Source organism: Eublepharis macularius, chromosome 9 (genome assembly GCF_028583425.1).
Source record: "Eublepharis macularius isolate TG4126 chromosome 9, MPM_Emac_v1.0, whole genome shotgun sequence".
NCBI lineage: Eukaryota > Metazoa > Chordata > Lepidosauria > Squamata > Eublepharidae > Eublepharis > Eublepharis macularius.
In genome coordinates, this window is record NC_072798.1 from 64,074,001 (window position 1) to 64,097,119 (window position 23,119).

Sequence of the window (23,119 nt, forward strand, 5' to 3'; positions counted from 1 at the left end):
TTAATAAAAGCTAAACTGTGGAACACCAGAGGGTTTGGAAAACTGGTGGTGGGGCTACTCTATGATCTGCAGTTTTCAGAGAAGTTTAGACACTTGACAGGGAACAGCGGAGTGGGATCTGAGGCAAACACAGGTGTGAGTGTGCCTGCTACATTTCCTGGAAGCCCTCTATGGATGCAAATTTTTTAAACAATAAAAATATTAATAAATATTCATTGCAAGTATTATGCGGGAATCAGTTAATAAGCCAGAATATAGATACACATTCTCAGGGCTTTTTTTTCTGGGAAAAGAGGTGGTGGAACTCAGAGGGTTGCCCTTGGAGAAAATGGTCACATGGCTGGTGGCCCCGCCCCCTGATCTCCAGACAGAGGGGAGTTGAGATTGCCCTCCGCGCCATGGCCACGGCGCGGAGGGCAATCTCAACTCCCCTCTGTCTGGAGATCAGGGGGCGGGGCCACCAGCCATGTGACCATTTTCAAGAGGTTCCGGAACTCCGTTCCCCCGCGTTCCCCCTGAAAAAAAGCCCTGTACATTTTACCAAGAATCATGCAGACCTCACTCATACGCCCTGAATGTTTTATATATCATAAACAAAAGAATGCAGGGAAATGTTTGCAGGATTAGGATCCACTGCTAAAACAAAAACCAGAAACAAGAAAATATTAAAGATTCACTACGGGGAAAAGCCAATATGAACCATGGAGTGAAGGTTATAAACCGTCCCCCAATCAGGCTATAATGTATGGTGGTCGCGTTGTAACCAGTGGCCTGCCACTGACACATTATTGTGCCACATTAGTTTCATAGTAAGGCTAACTGCTGTTCAGAAGGAGAAAAAAAATCATTTTTTAAAAAAAGTATAAAACTTAAAGCATTGTCCCCATGTTTTTATAAAATCAAAACCAATTTTTCTTACACATGTAAGTTGAGTGTTGAAAAAATACAAACGTTTAAAGCTACTGAGCAAATAAAAATAGAAATCTGAGCTACTTTTTCATGAGAATAAGGCTCAGTGACATAATATCTTTTTTTTAAAATCAGCATTGGATTATTCAAACTCAGCTTACAAGTTTTGGCAACACTGTCCTTTGCTGAATATTTCCATTGGCATCTGTCATCTGTGCCAAATTAGTCCTCAGTTTTGATGCCGAGTTTGAAGTCGGAGGTAACTTGGAAATGGATGTTATAGCACCAGCACTTTCTGTTATTCTTTTTGCTGACATCTTCTCCCCAGTTGGAGGCTTTGGCAAACGTCTCCTTAGCCAGGGATGCCGTAAAGCCTGACTTGGTGTCATGCGCAGAGTAGGATCCCACTCTAAACACTGTTTTAAGAAGTCAAGAAAGAGGGGATCGTCACATCCTTTTAATGCAGTCCCCCACTCTCTGCTCTCTGGAGGGCCACGTAATTTGCCCCGCCGGGAACGACCACCATTGAGCACTACAGAACCATCTGACAAGGTAGTAATGGTACAGTATCGGGGATAACCCTTAGAGCTCACAAAATTTTTTGCTCTTTTGGATGAATCTAATAGTTTCTGGGAAGGCATACCTAACAGCTCTATCATACAAGCCAGCTGATCCCCTTCGTCTTCTCCTGGTAAGAGAGGATAACCGGTTAAGAGCTCTGCTAGAATACAGCCCAAGCTCCACATATCTATGGGCATCCCATAACGAGCACCAAGGATTACTTCTGGAGCACGGTAAAATCGTGACTGAATATAAGTGTAGACACGCTGATGCTCATAACAGCTAGAGCCAAAATCAATAACTTTAATACCACTCCGACCCTGTTGCTTCAACAGAATGTTCTCTGGTTTAAGGTCACAGTGAATGATTCTGTTTTTGTGCAAAGCATCCAAGCATTGCAAAATCGAATGGGCAAACTTGCGAACTAATGGCAAGCTAAAGCCCTGAAATTTGTTTTTCTTTATGAGCTCATAAAGGTTCATGCTCAGCAACTCAAATGTCATACAGATATGGTTGCGGAATGTGAAGTTTTCCAGCATGTGTATAACGTTCATATTGTTGTCCTTATCCTGTTTCTTTAAGTGCTCCAGAATCCGAATTTCTTCTGCAGCTTGGCGGTGAAAGCGCTTCTCATTTCTCACCATCTTCAGAGCAACGTGCTGATGCATCTTGTGATCATAGGCCTTCACCACTTGTCCAAAACTTCCTTTCCCTATAACCTTCAGGACCTCATATCTGTATGATATATGATCATGGGGTACTTGCACATACGATCCCTGATCATCATCATACCCACCGTTGTTTGGACCACCAATTACACCTTGTCTCTTCTTTCCATTTGGACCCAAAAAATATATTTCAGAGTAACTGAAAATCTCGTGATGCTCAAAGGCTGTTAGCTTTTGCATGTATTGCTTCATGGCTTGCTCTGGTGTCAAAGGAGAGGCTTTCACCTTCCCTGTCCCTTCCGTAGACTTCAAAGAACCGGAACTCCCTTGCCGCCTATGAGCACTGTCCAGTTGTCTGTCTTGGACCACTGGCAATCCTGATTTTGCTACTGTTGTAAGCCCATTGGGTTGTGTCGTCAGAACCGTCCTTTTGTTGCTATTGTCTTCAAACAGCTGCTGAACCTGGATCTGCCCATGGCTGGCAACATGCAGGTGCTCGTTCATTGTGTGCTTATTTCCACCAACCTAAAATACAAAAAAAAAATCTGCAATTAAAAAAAAAGTGTAGTCCTCAAAAAGCACAATACAGGGAGAAATGGACCCATCTTTATTCAAGGCCTTTTGGACCAACTCAACTGATTCCATATTCTCCAAACACAAACTGTGGTCTGATAATCTGCCCTCTGTTCCAGAAGTTGAGCACAAATACCTTCACTTTAGTGCCTGGTGTCCTAATTTTTTAATATATTCTGCTTCACAGCCTTCACATTACTGGCAACCCCAAATTACTCACTACTGGAGACCCTCTAATCAATATAGCCACTCTGATTTGACTCTCAGTAACAAAAATTACTCTGTTCTGTAAAGATACAGGACAAGTAAGGCAATACCATTTCTTGAACTGCTTCTGTGGACACACCAGAACAAACTTTGTAGGGGGGCAATATAATTTTATACTTCAATAATGCTGTGTGCGTGCCATCAAGTCGCAGCCGAATTATGGCAACCCTGGTGGGGTTTTACAAGGCAAGACACATTCAGAAGTGGTTTGACATTGCCTGACTCTGCATAGTGACCCTTCCTTGTTGGTCTCCCATCCCATCCAAATACTGACCAGGGCTGACCATGCATAGCTTCTGAGATATGACAAGATTGGGCTACTTGGACCATCCAAGTCAGGGTAATATCATATATACAGAGTATTATTTGGAGATTTTGGAAGAAAACTGTTTATTAGATTAATTTATTTTATTGACAACATTAATTAAAATGAACCATATACTAACACAGAAAAAACCTTTTAGAACTTCAATCAACCTAAACCCTACCCTGGGAGTGAAACAACTTATCTGTTCTTCTATGAATATTTCTCCCTTTCTTTTATCATGAAAAGCAACTGCTGGTGGCCTCAGGAACAAAAGATAGAGAAACCTTCCATTTGACCTTTAAAGGTCCTCTTCAGCTGCTTTACTATCCCAAAGATGGAAGTTGTGGCTCCTCATATCTCATTTGGAAGAAAGGTAGGGGCTGAGAATTGTGAGGTGACAGGTGGTGAAGTTTAAACAGGCCCTTTCTTGTTCTCCACTGAACAGCTGAAGCAAAAAAAAAAATTCATGAAGCTATACATAGTTCTATCCTTTCTTCTATACAGTTAATTTTTCAAAGAACTTTCACTTTGCTCTCGTTTTCCAGAGTGTCTCTGTCCCCAAAACTGCAAAATACCTGAATGCCTCAAAAAATCTAAAGGTAATTTCACCTTCACTTCATGACTTTGAAGTATTACCTTGTGATTTTTGAACATTGGAAAGCAGAGACTCAGCAAGCTGGAAGGCCTAGATGGTGAAGGGGAAACGTTAGCTTTCCATGATATTTCATTTGACTTTGAAGTAAAATACCACACTAGATAGCAGAGTCAAATGTTGTAAGAGTCATGTGATCCCTCCTTCCTGCCCAATGTTTTAACTGTACTTTTATGTCTGTATGTATTTTAGCTCTAATTTTAATGGTTTTAATGATGGCGAGGTTCCCTGGTTTTAATGGTTTTAAAATGTGATTATATTATGTATATTTTAAATTGTTAGCCACTATGAGAGGGCAGAAAGGCAGGATATAAATTCTGTAAAACAAATGGATAAATAACATGTGTTATCAAAAAGAAAACATCACATTATCATCAGCAATATTCTGCAAGTTAAGTATATAAATATTTGAAGTATACAAATTAGTTGTGAGTGACTCTCCAGTTTATTGTGTGTACCTGGACTGTTTTTTTTTAATTGCGCGTTATCTTCTAGACTAAAAGTGATGAGCATTTTAGACTCATTTACTTAATTAAAACATTTCTATGCCATCTCTCCACCCAGTTCATGGTTCCCAAGACGGCAAATATTAAAACATTTCAAACATTAAAAAGCACTTATATAAACATATATACATAATATAAACATATACAAAAAGGGAGGTGGACTAAGGGAATGTCAACCCTTCTCCCCCCCGCCCCAAGTCTTCATCTGCTAGGAGAAGACAACAGTAATAGGAGGGAGATGAATCTCTTTGGGAAGAGAGTTGCAAAATTTCAGCAACACGATTAAGAAGGCCATTTTTTGGGTGGCCACCTGTCCAACTTCAGAGTATGGGGGCACCCAAACCAGAGCCTCCGAAGATAACCAGAGTGGTTGGGAGTAGGCGGTCCTTCAAGTATGTTGGCCCCAAGCCATATAGGGTTGTAAAGGTCAGCACCTTGAATTGGGCACAGAAACAAATTGGGAGACACTGTATATGGAACAAGACTGAAGTGATACAATCTCTATGACCCACTCCAATCAGCGTTCCGGCAGCATTTTGTACCAACTGTAGTTTCCACACAGTCTTCAATGGTGGTCCTACACAAAATGCATTGCAGTAATCTAATCTACTTGCTACCAGGACATGCACCACAGTGCCAAGATCTTTTCTGCCCAAGAAGGGATGCAGGTAGCTTAGAAGCCAGCTGGGGAAAGGCACCCCTGGCCACCACAGCCATCTGTTTATCCAATGGGAGTCCTGGGTCCAGCACCCCCCCCCCCCAAGTTACAAACCTTGTCTTTTAGGGAGACTGCAACCCCTTCCAGAACAGGGAGCATCCCAGTTTCAGGGTCAGAACATCCCCCACTATTAGAACCTCTGTTTTGTTGGGATTACATTTCAATTCCCATTGATAGTAATGGGACTTGAATGTATTATTATACCTTTATTACGACTGCTTGTACATGAAACACAGATCCTAAAACACACTCAGATCTTTGACAACATTTATTATTGCAATGGGGTGAGTGGATAAGACAATTTCCTGAAAACTCTTTTTGGCTAGAAAGTTATAACTGGGTTAGAATGAGTCTAAGTCAAAAAGATTTTTTAAAAACTTGAAACAACAGCAGTTTATTATAACAACATTTCTAACAGTCAAAATAGCCCCAGCTGCACATACTTAAATATGTAGATGAGGCAGACACAAAACAGGTATTTATACAAACCTGGGGGTGGGGGAGACCCATGACTGCAGAAAAACTCTAAAGGTAAAAGGGAGGTTACCAAAAAAAACCCCCAAAAACCAAACAGAAGATTTTTCTGCACAAGCACACACAACTGTTTTCCAGATGCAGAGAGTGCATGAAGAGGAGGAGGACAGGGGAGAAGGAGCAAAAGCCTTTGCGCCCCCTCAGCCCTTGAGGTGGTGAAACAGGAGAGGGGTAGGAGAGGAGGTACAGGATCTGCCAGCTCTACCTAATGTTGAGGTGACAATACTCCCTTGTCAATAAACTGTCTATACCTAGCCCATTCTTTGGTTCATACATACTTTGATTTAGGCTTCTTGCCTAGTTAGAAGCAGTTAGAAGTTAATTAGAAGTAAAAGGAAGCTTTCTCCAGGAAACTGCAGCCAGGATGGCACTGCAAGTTCCCAGGTAGATAAGAGGAGGAATGGTGCCATAGATCCAGGATCAGAGAAGCTCTCAAGCCAGAATGTCGAAAGGAGTATTGCACTTGCATTCTCATTAATGCATGGCATTCTGGGGGTGGAGTGATTAGTCCCCCACCTGTGAAGACAGGCTAGCTGCAGAAGTCTAGCTGGTCACGTCACACTGCTGTAGCCTTAAAGCTTGAATCTTCATTCTAGCTTTTGTTCTTCTTCGAGAAATATCCTCCCTAAGGATCAAGATCCTGGCTAAGGGGTCGGACTTCTGCTTCTGAATGCTATGGCTGCGGGTGGAAGCCATCTTGTCTTTGTTCTTGGACTTGAGACCTTGAAGCTCTGTCTGGACTTTTGAGACTTAACTGAAAGGTAACATCTGCTTTAGGACTGAAAGCCTTACAGTGGTTGCTAGCTTAGCTAATTAGCCTATTTTCCTGTTTTGCACACTTCTAGAATTTGCATTTACATGCACTTCTTTTAATAAATTTTATTAATTATACTTGTGTGGAGTTATTTGGGTTTGCAATGCTTCAGTCTGAATCCAGCACCTTGGTCAATTTGCCATAGCTACCCAAGTAATTGTTTTCTGGACTCAGCTTGTAAAGTGAGTCCCACCTTGTAGGGCTAACTTCTGTTTTGCTTAAACTGTGCAGGACTTAGGATTTCCCTCTGGGTCTCAAGTTGAGGGTTAGTCAAAGATGCTGGTGATGGCATCATTACTCTGGAAAGTGAGGACTCATTTCCCAGTTTTTGAACTTTTGTTTCTGATCTCCATATGAAGCACCACTTTGTGGAAACAGGAGACATTTTTCTACCTTCCCCCTCAAGTTGTAAAACTGGAGGTGGCCAGGAGGTATGTAGGACCCTCTGGCCCTCTTCACTGGCAAGGTGGCAACACGTGGGATGGGTGGGAGAGGAGGAGGCAGTGTGGGACCTCTCCAGCTGTCCCTGCTGCTAAAGCAGCAGCACTCCTCCTCCTCCTCCCAGGTCCTACTGAGGCATGTGAGGAAAGGGGTGCAGGGGTTCTCGCTGCACCCCCTACATACTGCCAAGGCAGCAGTGCTGGAAGTGGGCAGGGAGAAGAGGAGCAAGAAGCCCAAGCTGCTGTGGGAGCAGTCCAGTTAGTAGAGGGGGATGGGATCCCCCCCCCAAGTCATGCAGTCGTCACTTGCCTATTTATGTTATTGTTTTCTGTGTCTCTGGAAAACACCCTTAAATTGATGTTAAGCAGCCGCTATCTGGTTTAGATTTGTTGCAAACCTGCCATCCTACTTTTTGGGGATAATGTAAGAGTGACATGCAGAGGAATCAGCACCTGAAAAATGTGCCAGCGCTCGTTTTCAGTTGTTTCTGAGGTAAGTATGTAGAAGAACAGCCTGTCAGTCTCCGGACATATATTTTATACATCAAGATGCTACATCTCTGCCTCTTGCTACTTCTATCAGATTATTTATAAGACATAAAAAATATAGGTGGCAATTGCTTCCTTTTTTTTTACTACTGTTTGGTACAAAACAACAGAAGATATTATTCAAATATATTTATGCTAGTTTTAGCTAACTGGAGAAGCAGAGATTGTTTTCCAGGCATAGCTGTCACTTTTTTACCAACATCAGTTCAGTGATTTTGACAAGCTTCATATCAGAAAAAAACTGGAAGGTAGAGCTTTTTCTGGTACAGAACTGCAGTGATGGTAAACAGTGTAGTATAGTACTTAATATGTCGAATTAGGAGGACCAAGTCCATGGTCCTAATTGTAAGACCTGGGCCTAGTCATGATCTCTCAGCCTAACCTACCTCACATGGTTGTTGAGACGATAAAATGGAGATAGCAGACCCACACAGCTCCTTGGAGGATGGGTCAGTTAATGGCGTAATGGTTCTAGGCAGAATGATTCATACATCTGCTCTCCAGAGGAGATAAACAAAGAAATAAATAACAAATGAGATAAATTCATATACCACCACAGTGAACCAGAATGTGAGCACAGAAAATGGGCCACACAATGATGCCACCAAAACAGAAAAGTACAGGTACAGTATTTTAATCACCATTTCACCAATAAATATCAATTGAAAGGCGGGTTAAAGTACTTTCTTTCCAATGTCTAGTTCACACATTTGGCTGCACCATCAAACTTCCTATAAATATACCTCTGGATGAAGTAGACTGTAAATTGTGCGTTGTACATGAATTTACTGAAACAGAAATATATCATACTTGTTTTTTATTTTATTTATTTTATTGGATTTATATCCTGCCCTCCCCGCAAATGGGCTCAGAGGTTACATACGAACACGTGTTCACATAGGCAGCCCGTAGTTTGCATCAGAACTAGTTTGATTGGGGTTAGGCAAAGCAGCACCATAAAGGAAACTGCTATTAGGGAGGGAAAAGGATGGAACACTTTGTCTTTTCATTCCACTTTAGTCACACATCTCTCTGAGAAGTCTTCTTGAACCAAACCCTGTGTAAGCCCCTTAGAAACCCCTCACCTGACCGACACAGTCTACATAGAAACAACTGAGTTGAAAACTAGGATAGGCCAAGATTAAAGAACTATACACCTACTGAGGAACTACACAGAAAAGAGGAAGCCTGAGATCAGGGCCGGCGTGCCCATTGAGGCCAGGTAGGCGGTTGCCTCACGGCGCGGGGTGCCAGAGGGGGCACCAGAGGCGGCACTGGGGGTGGGAGCGCGCGCGCCACGGAGCTGCAGCCTCCCAGCCCTCCCACCCTGCGCTGCCACTGCTGCCAGCACATGCCCCCGGCCGGGCACAACAGCCGCGGGCAGGCGTCTGGGGCAGTGCAGGGCAACCGAGCAGGAGAGCTGGGAGGCCACCCACACAACGTCCCAGCCGCCCGCCACAGCAATCGGGCCGGCTCTCACGCATACGCCTGTGATGACATCACATGTGACATCATCACGCAGGCTGGTGTGCGCACGCACGCGCGTGCGTGCCCAACCTGCCAGCTGGCCGCGAGCACCAAAAACCCTGGCGCCGCTCCTGCCTGAGATCTATCACCCTGGGCACATTTTTTTGAAAACAGATCCTTTCTTATGTCAGACATGAACTCTCTAACTATCATAGCCCATGTAATACTACAATTCCTTTAAATATCTGAACACTTCCCTAGTATCTGTAATTTGCACGTTTCTAGCCACAAATAGTGACATAGGTGGGGGCAGGGTGCACATGCCAGTGATGTGCACAGAACGCTAGGAGCACTGAATTCTAGCTGTTGGTATATACACAGAGGTAGTCATCTGAACATTTTTTAACTGATTTCAGCTAGCTGCTTATCCAATGGGGCTTTCTGAGAGCCAAGCTACAAGTGACGCCTGACACAGGTTGGACACTTGTCAGCTTCCCTCAAGTTTTGATGGGAAATGTAGGCATCCTGGTCTTGCAGCTGTAATGGAGAGCCAAGCTGTAAAACCAGGACGCCTATGTTTCCCATCAAAACTTAAGGGAAGCTGACAAGTGTCCAACCTGTGTAAGGCATCACTTGTAGCTTGGATCTGAAAGTTATCATCAGGTGTGCTAGTTGTAAGTCACAGTCATAAGAACAAAAAAAAGCCCTGCTGGATCAGACCCGTTTCCCACCTAGTCCAGCATCCTGTCCACACAGCGGCCAACTAGTCAATATGCCCAGAGCCATATGTACCTTGTCCTTTGGCACATACCAACTCCCTGAGTGGTATCACTAGACAAAAGTCAGTGTGAGCAGAGGCTGAGGGCAAGTCCCAAAGGCCAGCCCAAAACAGATAGTCCTATGAAAAATATAATATAGTAATTAATTGCATACAACAGCTTCATTGTGTTTCATCTTGGATATATATTAAAGAAATTTAATTAGCCTACCATTGCTATAACAGATGCTGTTATAAGACAGGTAAATACTAGTATAACTGCAGGTATTATACGCAAAGCAATTAAGTGGTTTCCTAACTCAGTCCATGAAAAATTAAACCTCATGATATATAAGATACCATGACCAGAGACTGACATACATTCAGGCATATAATGATCTGAGTGCCCATGAGCAACTGCCATAAGGTGCTTGAGGGTATGGAGCCCTCTGTTCTCCCTGGTTGAGGCAACTCCATATGAGAACTTCCCCAATTACTTCTCCCACTTCCACCTGCAGAAAGATGAGCCTGCCTCTTGCACGCCATACTGCTGACCCAGTTATTCTGAAGCCCAAATGGGGGGCTGCCTCTGTGGCTGGACATGTGATGCAACTTGGGGTGGGGGAGTCATTATAATCATCATCATCTACAGACATGTCCCTGGACAGAGCCAGCCTGGAAGGTTCTATGGCTGGGAACCATCAGAGCTTCCTTTGCTTCAGCATCAATTCGGAGCTGAATGAATGAACCAACCAGGGAAGCTCCTTCTCTGCCTCCACTTCCTATGTCAGCCATGATATCATGTACAGCAATAGAAGGGAGACTTTGTTGTACTCCTATTTAAGGTGGTTTGGATGTTCCATTTTTTATATTTTCCCCTGTGTGTCTGTGACCACGTGGATCAACCTCAATCATGGGGATGGTGGCCCAATGAAGTTCTTGTGCTATCTTGCTTCTCTACCTTTCACACATGCTTTCAATCTATTTTCAATGCACTTTGCAACTGGATTTTACTGTGTGAAATGGGAAAATCCACTTGCAAACCATCACGGAAGTGCATTGAAAGTGGACTGAAAGTGCATTATTCAGCATGTGTGAAAGCAGCAAGTTGCTCATTAAACCCCAATTGTGCAAGTGCTACTGAAGAGCCGCTCAGTGCCTGTGGAAACTGGGTAGAAATAATGTCAACAGGGATATGTCCCAAATCTTGATCTGAGACTGGAACTTGTGTGTTGCTTCAGAAGCAGCAGCTGGGACAGGAGTCTTTTGCTTTTTAAATCAATTCAATCCAAATACCTTTAATGGCATACATGCTTTTTAAATCAAGCAGACAAAGTATCTACTTTGTTAAATGACTTGGAAATGTTTGTATCCAGTCAGAGAAAAGGTGGTGGGTTACTGCCAGATGTTCCAGATACTGGTTTGATGTAAATGGCCAGTTAATTGCTTTTTATTTATTTTAGAGTTCCATCTCTTTTGGCAGCTTTGACTACTTATTTACTATCTACATAGGGTAGTTTATATTGTTATCTTGTTATAGCTTTGGATGGGAACAGGGGTCATTTTGTAGAAAAAGAGCTGCAGGAATGTATTAGCACACCTCATTAGCATAACTCATTAGCATATGCCACCACCACCACCCCCGACACCACCAGAAGTGTGTCATTAGCATGACTGATTTGCATATGCCACACCCCCTGGCCTCACCTATCCTGGCTGTTTTGGACCCAATCCTGGCCATTCAGGGCCAAAACTGGGCCCAAAATGGCAAAAAGGGGCCCACAGTGGTCAGAACTGGGCTGTCGCTGAGCAGGAGAGTGATCCACCACCCGTAAGAGGCCCGATCCTGGCTGTTTTAGGCCCAATCCTGGCCATTTTGGGCCCCAGAAAAGCCAAAAATCACCTGACATGTGACCTCTTTGGAGAACTACCAGAACTGCATTTCTGCATGTTCCCCCTCAAAATGAGCCCTAGATATGAATATACCATACAATGAGTGCAGCCCATCGTGTCCAATCACCATGATGAGATGATCATTGCTGCAATAAAAAGTCTTGTTTAAAACTGAAAGTTTAATTGTGACATGATGCAAATTGGAATGCTGAGATGGTTACACTCAGAGCAACTGTTTCTATTTCACACTGGTTTACTGATCTCTTGTACCAGTTTTGAGTGTACGTTCCTTTTAGGGTTTGCTCAGCTTTGTACTGAAATTACTGCAATTAGCCACAAATTTAGGAGTGACCTATTCTGACATTAATTCAATCCAATATTCCATATGTGCATTCACAACAATGCAAAGTGCATATATACAAGATGGGGATGGAAAATAGCAGGTTAGTTCCTATAATCCCTCTAGCTATCCCCAGAGTTTTCCCAAACAGGATAAGATTAACAAGACTGTTATATCTATATCTATTCTCTCTCTCTCTCTCTCCATATCCTAACGTGTCAATTTCATTCCACTGCCACTGGTATGCCTGGAAATAAGCAGAGAAAAGCACTGAAGTAATTCATAGATAGGGAAGAAGCTGAGACACTATTTCCTTTGTTAATTCTCCAAAACCAAGATGCTCTGAAAAACTGTTGCAAAAGAGATCATCTCCCTTTTTCAGCAAACATGACGAAAAAGAGGGAAGTTAATCATACACTCATCGGCAACATGCTTAGTCAACAGCCACTGGCATATCACAGAAGCCTTTAAGTGGATCACCACCTGCCAGAAGCGGGTCTGTAGCCTGGATAAATGTAGTTTCACTTCTTAGTTAGAAGCTAAAACTGGGCCAAATCACAGACAAAACTGCAATTGGTCTATGTATGCCTTAAATAATTTGGAAACTACTGCCACAAATGCTGTCATGCACTGCGCCATTTCCTATCTGAATGTAAGATACAAAAATAAATTTTTCAATTGAATCAGCAGATTTCAGGGGGAAGGCTCAATTCTTACAAACTGGGCCTCCAGCATGGATGATGAGGTCTACAGAACAGACATCTACAAACTCCTCATCTTGATTCGTCTACAGAGGAGACCAAGAACCTCTGCCATAGAATCACTTATTGCAGATGATTCTGGGGTATGTTCTAAAGTGTACACTTAGTTGACACAGGGATCTAGCCAGGCTGTTTGGACCTTGCTACTTCTTGAGTGAATGGAATGTCAGTCAATACTGACAATGCCAGTTACAGTAGGTGTGCTGGGCTTAGGAAGCTGTACTTAGGACACAACTTAGCCTTGATAAGCCTTTAAAGAGTGTGGAACACAGCTTCAAAGTAGCACAAGAGGGCTCATGCAAGGGGCTTTTCTGTTTTCTTTGTACTCCCTTGCATCCCACAATATGCCCCTCCTGAAGACTGTGTGAGCTGCTGGAGCAGTATTTTGAGTCACTCAGGGAGAAAAAAAAACAAGCAACTGTCCCTCCATGATGCATGTATGGAAGCACCTTCAGCTCTATCACAATGGGGACGGGATCCAAACTAACACTAATTTATTAGAAAGACTGTACATTTCTCTGCCCTGACCTGTGTAGCCCAATCTCATCAGATCTCAGAAGATAAGCAAGGTTGGCCCTGGTTAGTAGTTGGATAGGAAGCCTTCGAAGAAAACCTGCATTGCAGAGGCAGGCAAGGGCAAACCACCTCTGTACGTCTCTTGCCTTGAAAACCCCAGCAGGGGTTGCCGTAAGTCAGCTATGACTTGATGGAGTTTTCCATCACCAATATTCTAAATCTAGGTTTGCGCAGTTTATAATGTCAAGAAGAGCCTTTACAATTTAAATTTAATATAGCAAATGGATCTGAGCAACAAAGAAAGTGTAAATGAAATGCCTGTCTGATGCATAACACTTTCCTGCTAATGATAAATCTAATAATCCCATCAAAATTCCTCTCTCCAAACTTGTACCAATACACTTGTAACTAAATCACTTTACACTTCTGTGAAGCTTATTTCAGTGTTCCACTGTTTACACACTAGCTGACACCCCTCCCACACAAAGCCTCTAAAATTTAAAAGAACAAGATTTCAATATATTTTATATAGTGTTTTAGAAATTCCTTAACAGTCACACTATCATTATGGGAAACTTCATGTACTGCAAGCACATTTCAAAAATTTGGAAATGTGCATAGAAGGAAGTTGGGGGGGGGGGACTGCTTATAACAAAGAACGTCAACCCATTATAATACTCTACACTGCTTTGTAAAGACTGAAACATGATTAATTACAGATGTTTGTTATCTTTATAGACCATCATGTCTGAAAATAATCAACATTCCACTTTAATATTTTTAAATTAAATTTTCCAGAGAAAATATCAGAGATCACAGAATTATAATGAATTGCTCCCTACTTTAAAAAATGCAGTCCCAGGTATTTCATTCTACTAAATCTCCTAAGGAAAACAGATAAGCTGTATTCACTTACTATATGACATCGCCACAATTACTCATGCTCTAGTAACATCCAGTTTGGTTTACTGCAATTTGAAATCCATTTGGTAACTGTGTGTAGAATACAGCAGTCACATTGCTAACTAGTATTCACTGTGCCAGTTCTTTATAACTTGCACGTTTTCCAATTTGTTTCCAGACACAATTCAGGTCTGGATTTACCCATTACCCTGTAACAGGGTAATCCTAAGGGCATTTTCCTGGAAATAAGCCCATTTAGTAAATGTCAGTAAGATTCTGAGTAGAACATTAGGATGGCACTGATAATGGTCTAGGATCTGGGTAACAAACAATGCAATCCTATGAACAGTGTCTACAATCCAAGTTCACTGAAGTCACATAGGATTGCGCTGTACGGGATAAACTTGTGTGCCAATTTAGATCTTCAGCAATTTAGATCTTCTAACACTAACCCCCACTATCTGAATTCAGAGGTTAAACAAGTGACCACTACAAAGAGGACCATTTATCTCCTAAGACACAATCATCTGGTAACTATATTGTTATTTTTAGGCATACTAAAACTATAATCATATGCATACTTCAAAGAAAGCACAGTTCAACACAGAATGATTTCTGAGTAAATGTGCATAGCATTACACTGCACATCAGTCCAGTTTTCCTAAGCTTTCAGTGATATTTATGATCTCAGTTGTAATTGTTTTTTCACATTTTGTTATATTATTGATATTTGAGACGATTCGTATAGATATTATAAGCTGCCTTGAAGACTCCTTATGTGGAAAGTGGATAGCCGTTTCTTAAATAAAATATAGGTGTTTCTCCATTAATGATGGCATCAAAACACCCAGCATAATTTCAGTATAACATTTTGCATCAGCAAGAAAACAATTCTCAGTTAATCTACATAAACACATATATGTAAAAAAAAAATTCCAATACTTTATTACTGTTGAATCCTCAGAGAGTTCATTTTTATAGGAACTGTTTATCAGTGATTACTCACAATCCATTTAAAAATTATATGCACGTACACTCTGGAATCAAGTCATATGACAACCTACTAAAGAAAAATGGTTGTCCAGACAAGACTATACTACAAAGCAGAATCCGTATCTCAGTTGATAAGGAAGAAACAGTCTGAGAAAGCAACAGTCTAGAAGATCCTCTCCTTTCTAGGACAGTTCAAGACAGCTGGTGGCAGCTGCACTGCTCATCATAGCAGAGCATGTGAGGTATCAAGTGAAGCATGCCACTATTTATTGAATTCATTATAGCTGTAATCTGTATACATGCAGGCAGTGATATCGGCAAGGGCATAAATAGAAGTGAGTGGAAAAAAACTGTTTTTATACCATGCTATTTCTCTACCACACCCTTCCTCCTGGAGCTCAGAGTGGCACTCTGTATTTCCCCCTCTTCATTTCATCATCAGAGCAACCCCATATTATTTAATTATTCATTCAAAGCAAATAAATACAATTTAGATATTTATACCCTGCTTTTCTCCTCAATGGGTAGCGTGGAGATTTGAACCCAAGTCATCCTAGTCCAGGAAGCCATCTGCTACACCACACTGGCTCTCTGCACATGGAAATAATGGTGAAAAGTAAGCAAATCTTTCTCCTTATTTCCTACTTATCCATTTTTCACATCTTTAATGATTCTATCATCCTTTTAAATAGGTTATTCAGTGAAGTTTTCCCCATATTTTATGAAGCTTTTCTTTTTCAGAACTACCCTATTGTAACTGAAATGTTTTTGTTGTATATGCTGAGAGGAACTGCATGGTGTTTTACAAACCCAAAAACAAAGCCTCTAACCTGAACACCTTATCATAAAATGAAATGCAAGAGTATATGGAAAATGTCCTAGGCTATGGTCTGTTGGTTTACTTTCAGCATAAGTTTCATCCACTTCTAGGACGAAATATTCTAGAAATTACAACTGATTATATAGATAGAAGGGGAGGGGTCGATTGGTTTTATTTATTTAAGATTTGTAAAGGCAACTTCCCTTGAAAAAGAAAATAAACTGGGAATAAAAGATACTGTTTTATACTACAAGATGCAGTTGTCTGCCCCAGAACTAAGGTCTTAAGATAGTTAGTGCTCATACATGTAGAATATAGAACATTTTCTGATGGTTCACAGAGAGCAGAAAATTGAAATAACTATAAAATTACACTGCACACTATAATGAGTGACTAACACATTACACCTTTCCTCAACCCTGTTGAAAGGGCCAATGAATTGACAATAAATGATCCTAGGTATGCAAGTCAGCTTTGTTTTCATAAAGTAACTACAGATATCAAGTGATAATGTGGCTTCTACTGTCATCACCAGAGCTTGTTCATCACAGGCAAGTAGCATCTGACAATGAGCATGAAATCCTTCAAATTATATGTATCAAAACCAGTTGGCAGGCATGTGATGCAACCAAGTTGCTGAAGATGAACATACTACTACTATAATAAATAAATAATCAGGGGGGAAACATGACCTCTTTGAGAGTATCAGAAATAGGGAAATCTGTCCAAACCCAAATGATCTATTAGTCAATTGTGACTGTGTGTTTTTTTCCACATCCCTCTCCTGATGCATTCCTACCCAGTAACATAACCAAGACAGAAGGATTGGCTGTCATAATGAAGGCAACTAGTATAAGATGAAACTAGGACATACTGCTTGCATGAAACTAGAACATAAACTATCACAAAAACAAAACACATTCTTGAGTATGATGTTGATGATTGCTTGTAGCACAAAAATTGTTCATGACATCTCTACTGATAATATTTTTTTGGAACTCAGGCCATAGCTTGTTGGAAAGCCAGTTTTCAGATCTTGCTTGCCCTTAGCAATGGAGGTGCCATTTATCAGCCAGAGACTCCCAACACCCTTACAAGTAACTTAACTTTCTTACCAGAACTGATATATCACTGCAATCCCCCAATTCTCTCATTGACATAATGATCTCTGTGCAAGACTGCCATACCTAACGCTATTACCAATACTTCAATATTGGAATACAACCCAAAACTAATCTTATGGGAACATTCCACGAAACATAGTATTAAAAATCAGCATGCACTTTATAGAACATCAAATGCCACAGTCCTAATGCTTCTTCCTGCAACATGCAAGCTGAGTCTAACTTTACAAACTCTTGCTTTTTTCACAGAGAGAAACCAGGCACACAGCAGAAACAGCATGAAAAATACTGCGTATTGAAAAGTCAACTCAGAAGCGCTTGGCAAGAAAGATAAATTCAGTCCTCTTGCAAACAACGTAAAGCTGAAGTCCTAATTCTTGGTATTAGGTCTCATGAAAATCATGATAAAGCAGGAAGAGTCAAGAAACCACTAAATCTTCCTTAGCCTCTGGTAGTAGAACATGAAAGACTATGCTAAAGTAAAATTTTGTTAATGTTTCAGGTATTCCTAGAGCTATCTCTGGATTCCAGACTCTTGTGGCTATCAGACTTACAATGCAACCCTATGCACACTTAACTGAGAGCAAGCCCCTCTGAATATAGTGGAACTTACAGCTAAGTGAACCTGCACACGGCTGCACTGCTATTGTGGCACAAGTTTCCATGGGGAAACAATTGGTGCACAAATAAATACATTATTCAAGAAACACCACTTCTGACCAACACATACAAATCAGGCTGCAAGTAATCCTCTTAATCTCAATTCTGGAAAAATCCCTGTTACCAAAAAAGCAGCTCATGGAGCCAAAAGGTACAAAAGAACACCCCACTCTTAACAGAGCCCTGTATCTCTGCCTCTGAAGTGAAGAACAGAACAAACGCCATGCAGAGAACAGAGTATGAGGCCTTCCAGGTCTTCCTCATCTGAAGACAAACCAACCATCACCACCTTATTGGTAAGGCAGCCCTCACCCCAGCCACGGTTCACCCCTTAGATGGTCTGAGTGGGATGCAGCCTTCGAGCTTTCTGTCTGGGCTGCAAAACACTGAAATGATCTGAGAGAAGGAGAGGAGCCAGGCATGGAGATCCCCATGAGGACCAGATGCTTTTCTCCATACCATTGCCAGCCACATGACAACAGTAGCACATGGCGCAATTGAGCGAAGCCTTCACGTGGTGGCCATGATTCTTTCTCTGAGAAAGAATCTGAAAGTGGTCAGAATTGCTAAGTGTAGACCTAAAGAAGTGAATCGACTTCCCTTAGGACTGGAGAAAAAATACTGCAAATTACCTGAGGGCAAAACAGAGATTGATTATAAGCAGCACTAAGATTAATGAAAGAAATGCCTCTCAAAGTTTAGTGAAAAAAAGAACAAAACTATAACAGTAGAGTGACGTGGCATTGAATTCACATGCTCTGGTTAAGTGAAATAATCTTTGCTTCAACATAATATATGGATATCAGAGGCAGCTTGGAGAACAAAGAGGAAAGCTGGAAATACACCAGGCAAGAATGTAGAAGCTGTAAGATGGCTATAATTAACCAACATCATCCTTATTTATCAAGATCCTTTAGAATGAGTGCAGTGCCTTATTCTCAACATCCCCTTGGGGATATAACAGACTTAGCTGTGGCTGAAAAGACTTAGCCAAGACAACCTACTAAGTTTGTAGTTACAGTGACCAATCACTGGACTCATAGGAAAGCAATGGCTGGTTTGAGGGAGAATGCCAAAAGGAAAGAATATAGAAAGAATCTGAAGAAAAAAGGCAGTGAGAGCACTTCAAATACATGGAGAAACTCTGATCAATAGACAGTTGCAGCTTCAGTGTAATAGAGAGGGTAGGGAGGGGGTGGAATTAAGCCACACGGTCTAAGCAATCTCCACTCATAACATACAGCAGTACATCTGCTTAGCAACACAGGTTGTCATAAATACAGAGCAGAAGCCAAAGCTTCTTTTAGGACACACAGCACCTTTACCTGTGAGAGCACTTAGGAATCTGATAAATCTCCCATCTCTAGCTACAACTTCCCACAGAGTGTAATTTCCAGGAAATAATTAACAATCCATCTTGTAAATGGGACAGAACTCACACAGAACATACATTACTCATGATATGAAAAAAAATTGCAAAAATATTAGACATATATGAGTTAATTACATGCTACTTTCATACAATGAATATTTGTACCTGGGAGGGAATACTAACAAGATACCGGTTTGTGGAGGACGGGGAATGTCTTTTTATGCAACACTAACCCATCCTCCCCCTTTGCATGGCTGGGACAATTATTATTCTGGTAACACCAATGTAGACTGTATCAAAGATATATCCCCACACACATATATATTCATTCAAACTCCAATTTTGTGGGGTGCTGAACAGAGATGGAAAGAACTCAGGCAACAAAATATTCTAAGGGGAAATTCATATGCTGATACCAAAATGGATAGTCATTACAAAACCAGAGAGATCATTAAAGGAAAATGCAAAGTCTTACTAGTTTGTCCTCCTGTAATGACTGCCAGTGTAACTGAAGGCAGCATATAACCTGATCTTGGAAGCTAAGTAGAGTCAGTACTTGGATAGGGGACCACCAAGGAAGACTCTGCAGAGGAAGGCAATGGCAAATCACCTCTACTTCTTGCTTGCCTTGAAAGTCCCTTGGTGGGTTTGCCACAAGTTGGTTATGGCTTGACAGTATGTATGACAGCCAGCACTTTGGCATTCTCTGCCACCTCCAGAAAAAAGTTATATGGATCTGGGATTTGGGGGGGGGGGGTCTTCACCCAGTTCTACATAAAACACATCCCTTGCTTTCAGTTTGAGTATATACACTATGTACAGTATGATCATGCCAATATGTACAGTTTTGCATGTGAACTATACATCATCCCTCAGAATGCGCAACCACCACACTGCATGTATGTTAAATCTTTGCATGCTAAACTTATTGGTTGCTGAAGCATATAATATCAACACAACAGGTACACGGCAAACCAGCACAATGCTGATTTCCAGATGTAGACAAAAATTCTCCCTTTCAAAATAGTCAAGCCATGATTCCTCCAGGATAAAAGATCTGTCACTTGCAGCTGAGTCCTTAGCTCCACCCCCTTTATAAATTAAGCACCGCCCAGAATGATTTTTCAATTCAGTTAACAGCAATATCTTCCACAACTTTTAAAAAATGAACATCAAAATGCAATAGCTATTTCAAAAAAATATATAAGATCTGTATTTTCTTGTGCACACACATAGCTGTTTGATGCTCAAACAAAAACCATACAAAAGGGTTAAAAATGTTACTACACTATCTCTGTCCACTCAGCCATACTTTCAGGGCTCTTTCCCCACTTTCCAAAAACAGGTAATCATGGTTGGGAAGTTCCATTCCTAGCAGATTGCCAGAACAGGAAAATAATGTGAGAAACCACAGCCCTGGAAATAATGCCATCAGGTAACACCTGTTTCCTTGGCTAAATTGTGTTTACAGTCTCTTACCCACGTACTGTCCCTGAATATAGATGTCATTATTTCATTGGAAATGGGCCATCAGTCTTAGCTGGCCTAACAACTAAGAGGGCAGACCCAATTTCTCAGTCAGAGAACGGCCACCCTTTAATCACAAAGTGACTAACCTCATTTTCAAAACTATTTCTTTCCCAGTAACATGCAAGGAACCACATTGCCTGGTCTGCACTCAAGTGTGAAGGGTCTTTGTAAAGGCTTGCATTACCAAAGTCTACTGTGGATTCTCAACAGAACTGCACGAAGCTATCCTCCATGTGTCAGCCTTCCAGGATGTTTCTTTATTCCTCCCCCCCCCCGTTTAAATCCATAAAGCACATTAAACCAGCCCTGCAGATAAGTGCAAACTTTTGCTAACACCACCAGCATCTATCTATGTGTCACAGAGCAACTTGAGCAGCAGTTTCAAGTCAACTACTTCCCCCGGAGGATTTGTTGTTCACCCTGGGAAAGTGGTTACCTGCAAAATGGCCTTTCTAAAACTACACTGAGATCACTCACAGCACAGGTAACCTGACTCTTCTTTTGCTCTTCTTCTGCCTCCACCCAAAGTCTCCCACCTATCTCTGCCAGATCTAACACTTGCAGATCCCCAAGTGAGTCCCCTAGTTGCCGTCTGATTCCGCTCCTCCTTCCCCATTTCATCAGGTTACCTGTTGAAACCAGACTGGTAACAGGACCAAGACGTGTTGAGACATGCTGTGTATAATTAATAAGGTTCCTCCATACTCAGCCGGTGTCCTTTGCTGGCTCATTCACAGATCCCACTCAGACAGGCTGGCTGGCAGCCTGACTGTACCTAGCACATTTCCTGCTATTAATACCTTGGAGAGGAGGAGCAGTCCGTGTGGGGGGCCTTCTGGGAGGCTGGGGTATTATTTTGAGAATGGAGAGGATGGGGGGGGGCGCGATGTAGGGGTCAGGGCTGGCCGGCACCGCATCCCACCCCCGGCTCATTCTTACCGTGTGGGCGGCGCTGCTGGACTTGAGCGGCGGCAAAACGAGCGGGGACGGTGGGCCGGTGCCAGCGCCTGTCCGCGAGGCCCCCCCGGCTCCAATCCCCGGGGAAGGCTGCAACTGTCGAGCACTTTCACCTCCCCTGCTGCCTGCGGAGGAAGGGAGAAGCGACCGGTTGAGAGCCCCGGAGAGCCGAGCGGGATCGAGCAGGCTCCGGCTCAAGTGCAGAGAAAAGTGGTTCACGAAATGGAAAAGGGAGACCAAGTAGCCCTCTCCCCAGCGCCCCTCCTCTTCTTCCTCCGGCTGCCATCGCAATATTGTTTGAGGGATCATCGGGCGCTTATCACAAGCGTGGCCCCGGCAAGCGGAGAGAAGCCTGAGTCTCTAGCTGCCTAATAAAAGCGATGGCCGCACTTGTTAACCCGGCTAAACCTTTCATCCGTGATTAACCCACAACCATTAGGAGCACAAGCGGGAGACCAAACTGGATTTGCGTGGCACGCCTCCCCCCTCCCCCGCTTGGGCCGTCTGCCAAGTCGAAAGGGGAGGGGGGATGATCGCATCCAATCCATTTTCCCGATCACTCGCCTCTGCCTCTAGGGAACCAGATCACCCCCAGCCCCATCCACGGGAGGGGGAGAGCGAAGGAGCCGTCTCGGCCCCCGCAGCGCCTAACCCTGGGCGAGCCTTTCCCGGGAGTGTCCCCTTCTTGCCAGTCACCCAGAACTGCAGGTTCGATGCCGGTGACGGCGAAGCCGAAGCCAGAGCCCGGCAGAGTTTCATTGTCCAGCCTTTAAGCAAAAGGCATCGCTTTGGGAAGGGCAGCCGGACGAGGGAGAGGCCCCCAGCCCCCACCCCATGCCAGGGTTCCCTCTGCCCGCAGCTTCTGGCTCCCAGCGGGCGCTTAAGGGCAAGTGGGGAAGAGGCTCTGCTCGCGCTCCGCTGCAAGCCGCCTCGCCTCGCCTCGCCTTCCCTTCCTCCTTACCAGCCGGGCCAGAAGCGGCGGCGGCGGCGGCGGCGGCCCCTCCGGCTCCAGCGGCCCCGGCAGACGGTTTCCTGGTGGTTAACATGGCCGCTGGAAGGGAGGGAGAGGGGAATGCATCTCAGGGCGCCTCCCGAGCTTCGCCTCCTCCGCTTCACCGGTCCGGCCTCTCCGAGCGCTGGCGCCCGCCGTCGTCGTCCTCTTGCCCACAGCAGCGCCCAGCCGCGCTCCCCGCGGCGGCATCCGTTCCCTCCAAGCCCGGGCCCGCCGGGCGGCAGCCGCCCCCTGCCCCCCGCCCCAGCCTCTTCCTCTCGTCCTCGGCTTCCTTCTCCAGCGGTGAGAGAGGCGGCGGCGGCGGCGGCGGCAGCAGCAAGAGCGCCGCCGCCGCGCCCCGGCCTAAGAGCATCCCCCCGCCACTTTCCAGGCTCCTCGAGTCCCTCGCGCTCGGGAACGGCGGCGGCCGGGCGAGAAGAGCCCTCCTCCTCCTCCTCCTCTGAGCGACGGGAACAAACAGCTAGGGCAATCCCCGCCCCTCCCTCCCTCCCTCCCTCTGCCACTGCCTCCTCCTCT

The 23,119-nt window shown here is 43.5% G+C and overlaps 1 protein-coding gene across 1 annotated transcript; it reads right to left on the minus strand.

Moving 5' to 3' along the window:
- Positions 1-494: 494 nt before the first annotated feature.
- On the minus strand, positions 495-22,888 carry DYRK2 (dual specificity tyrosine phosphorylation regulated kinase 2). The gene is made up of 3 exons (XM_054988409.1): positions 22,553-22,888; positions 21,574-21,716; positions 495-2,663 (listed from the first exon to the last, which is right to left on the minus strand). The coding sequence occupies exons 1-3, from the start codon at positions 22,635-22,637 to the stop codon at positions 1,062-1,064; spliced, it is 1,830 nt and encodes a 609-aa protein (XP_054844384.1). The 5' UTR covers positions 22,638-22,888; the 3' UTR covers positions 495-1,061.
- Between the last annotated feature and the right edge of the window lie 231 nt (positions 22,889-23,119).

Coding starts and splice junctions, on each gene's coding strand:
- DYRK2 (XM_054988409.1), bottom strand. CDS start 22,637: ATGTTAACCACCAGGAAACCGTCTGCCGGGGCCGCTGGAGCCGGAGGG. Junction 21,717..22,552: donor CGCCGCTTCTGGCCCGGCTG/GTAAGGAGGAAG, acceptor CTTCCTCCGCAG/GCAGCAGGGGAGGTGAAAGT. Junction 2,664..21,573: donor CCAGCAGCGCCGCCCACACG/GTAAGAATGAGC, acceptor TTTGTATTTTAG/GTTGGTGGAAATAAGCACAC.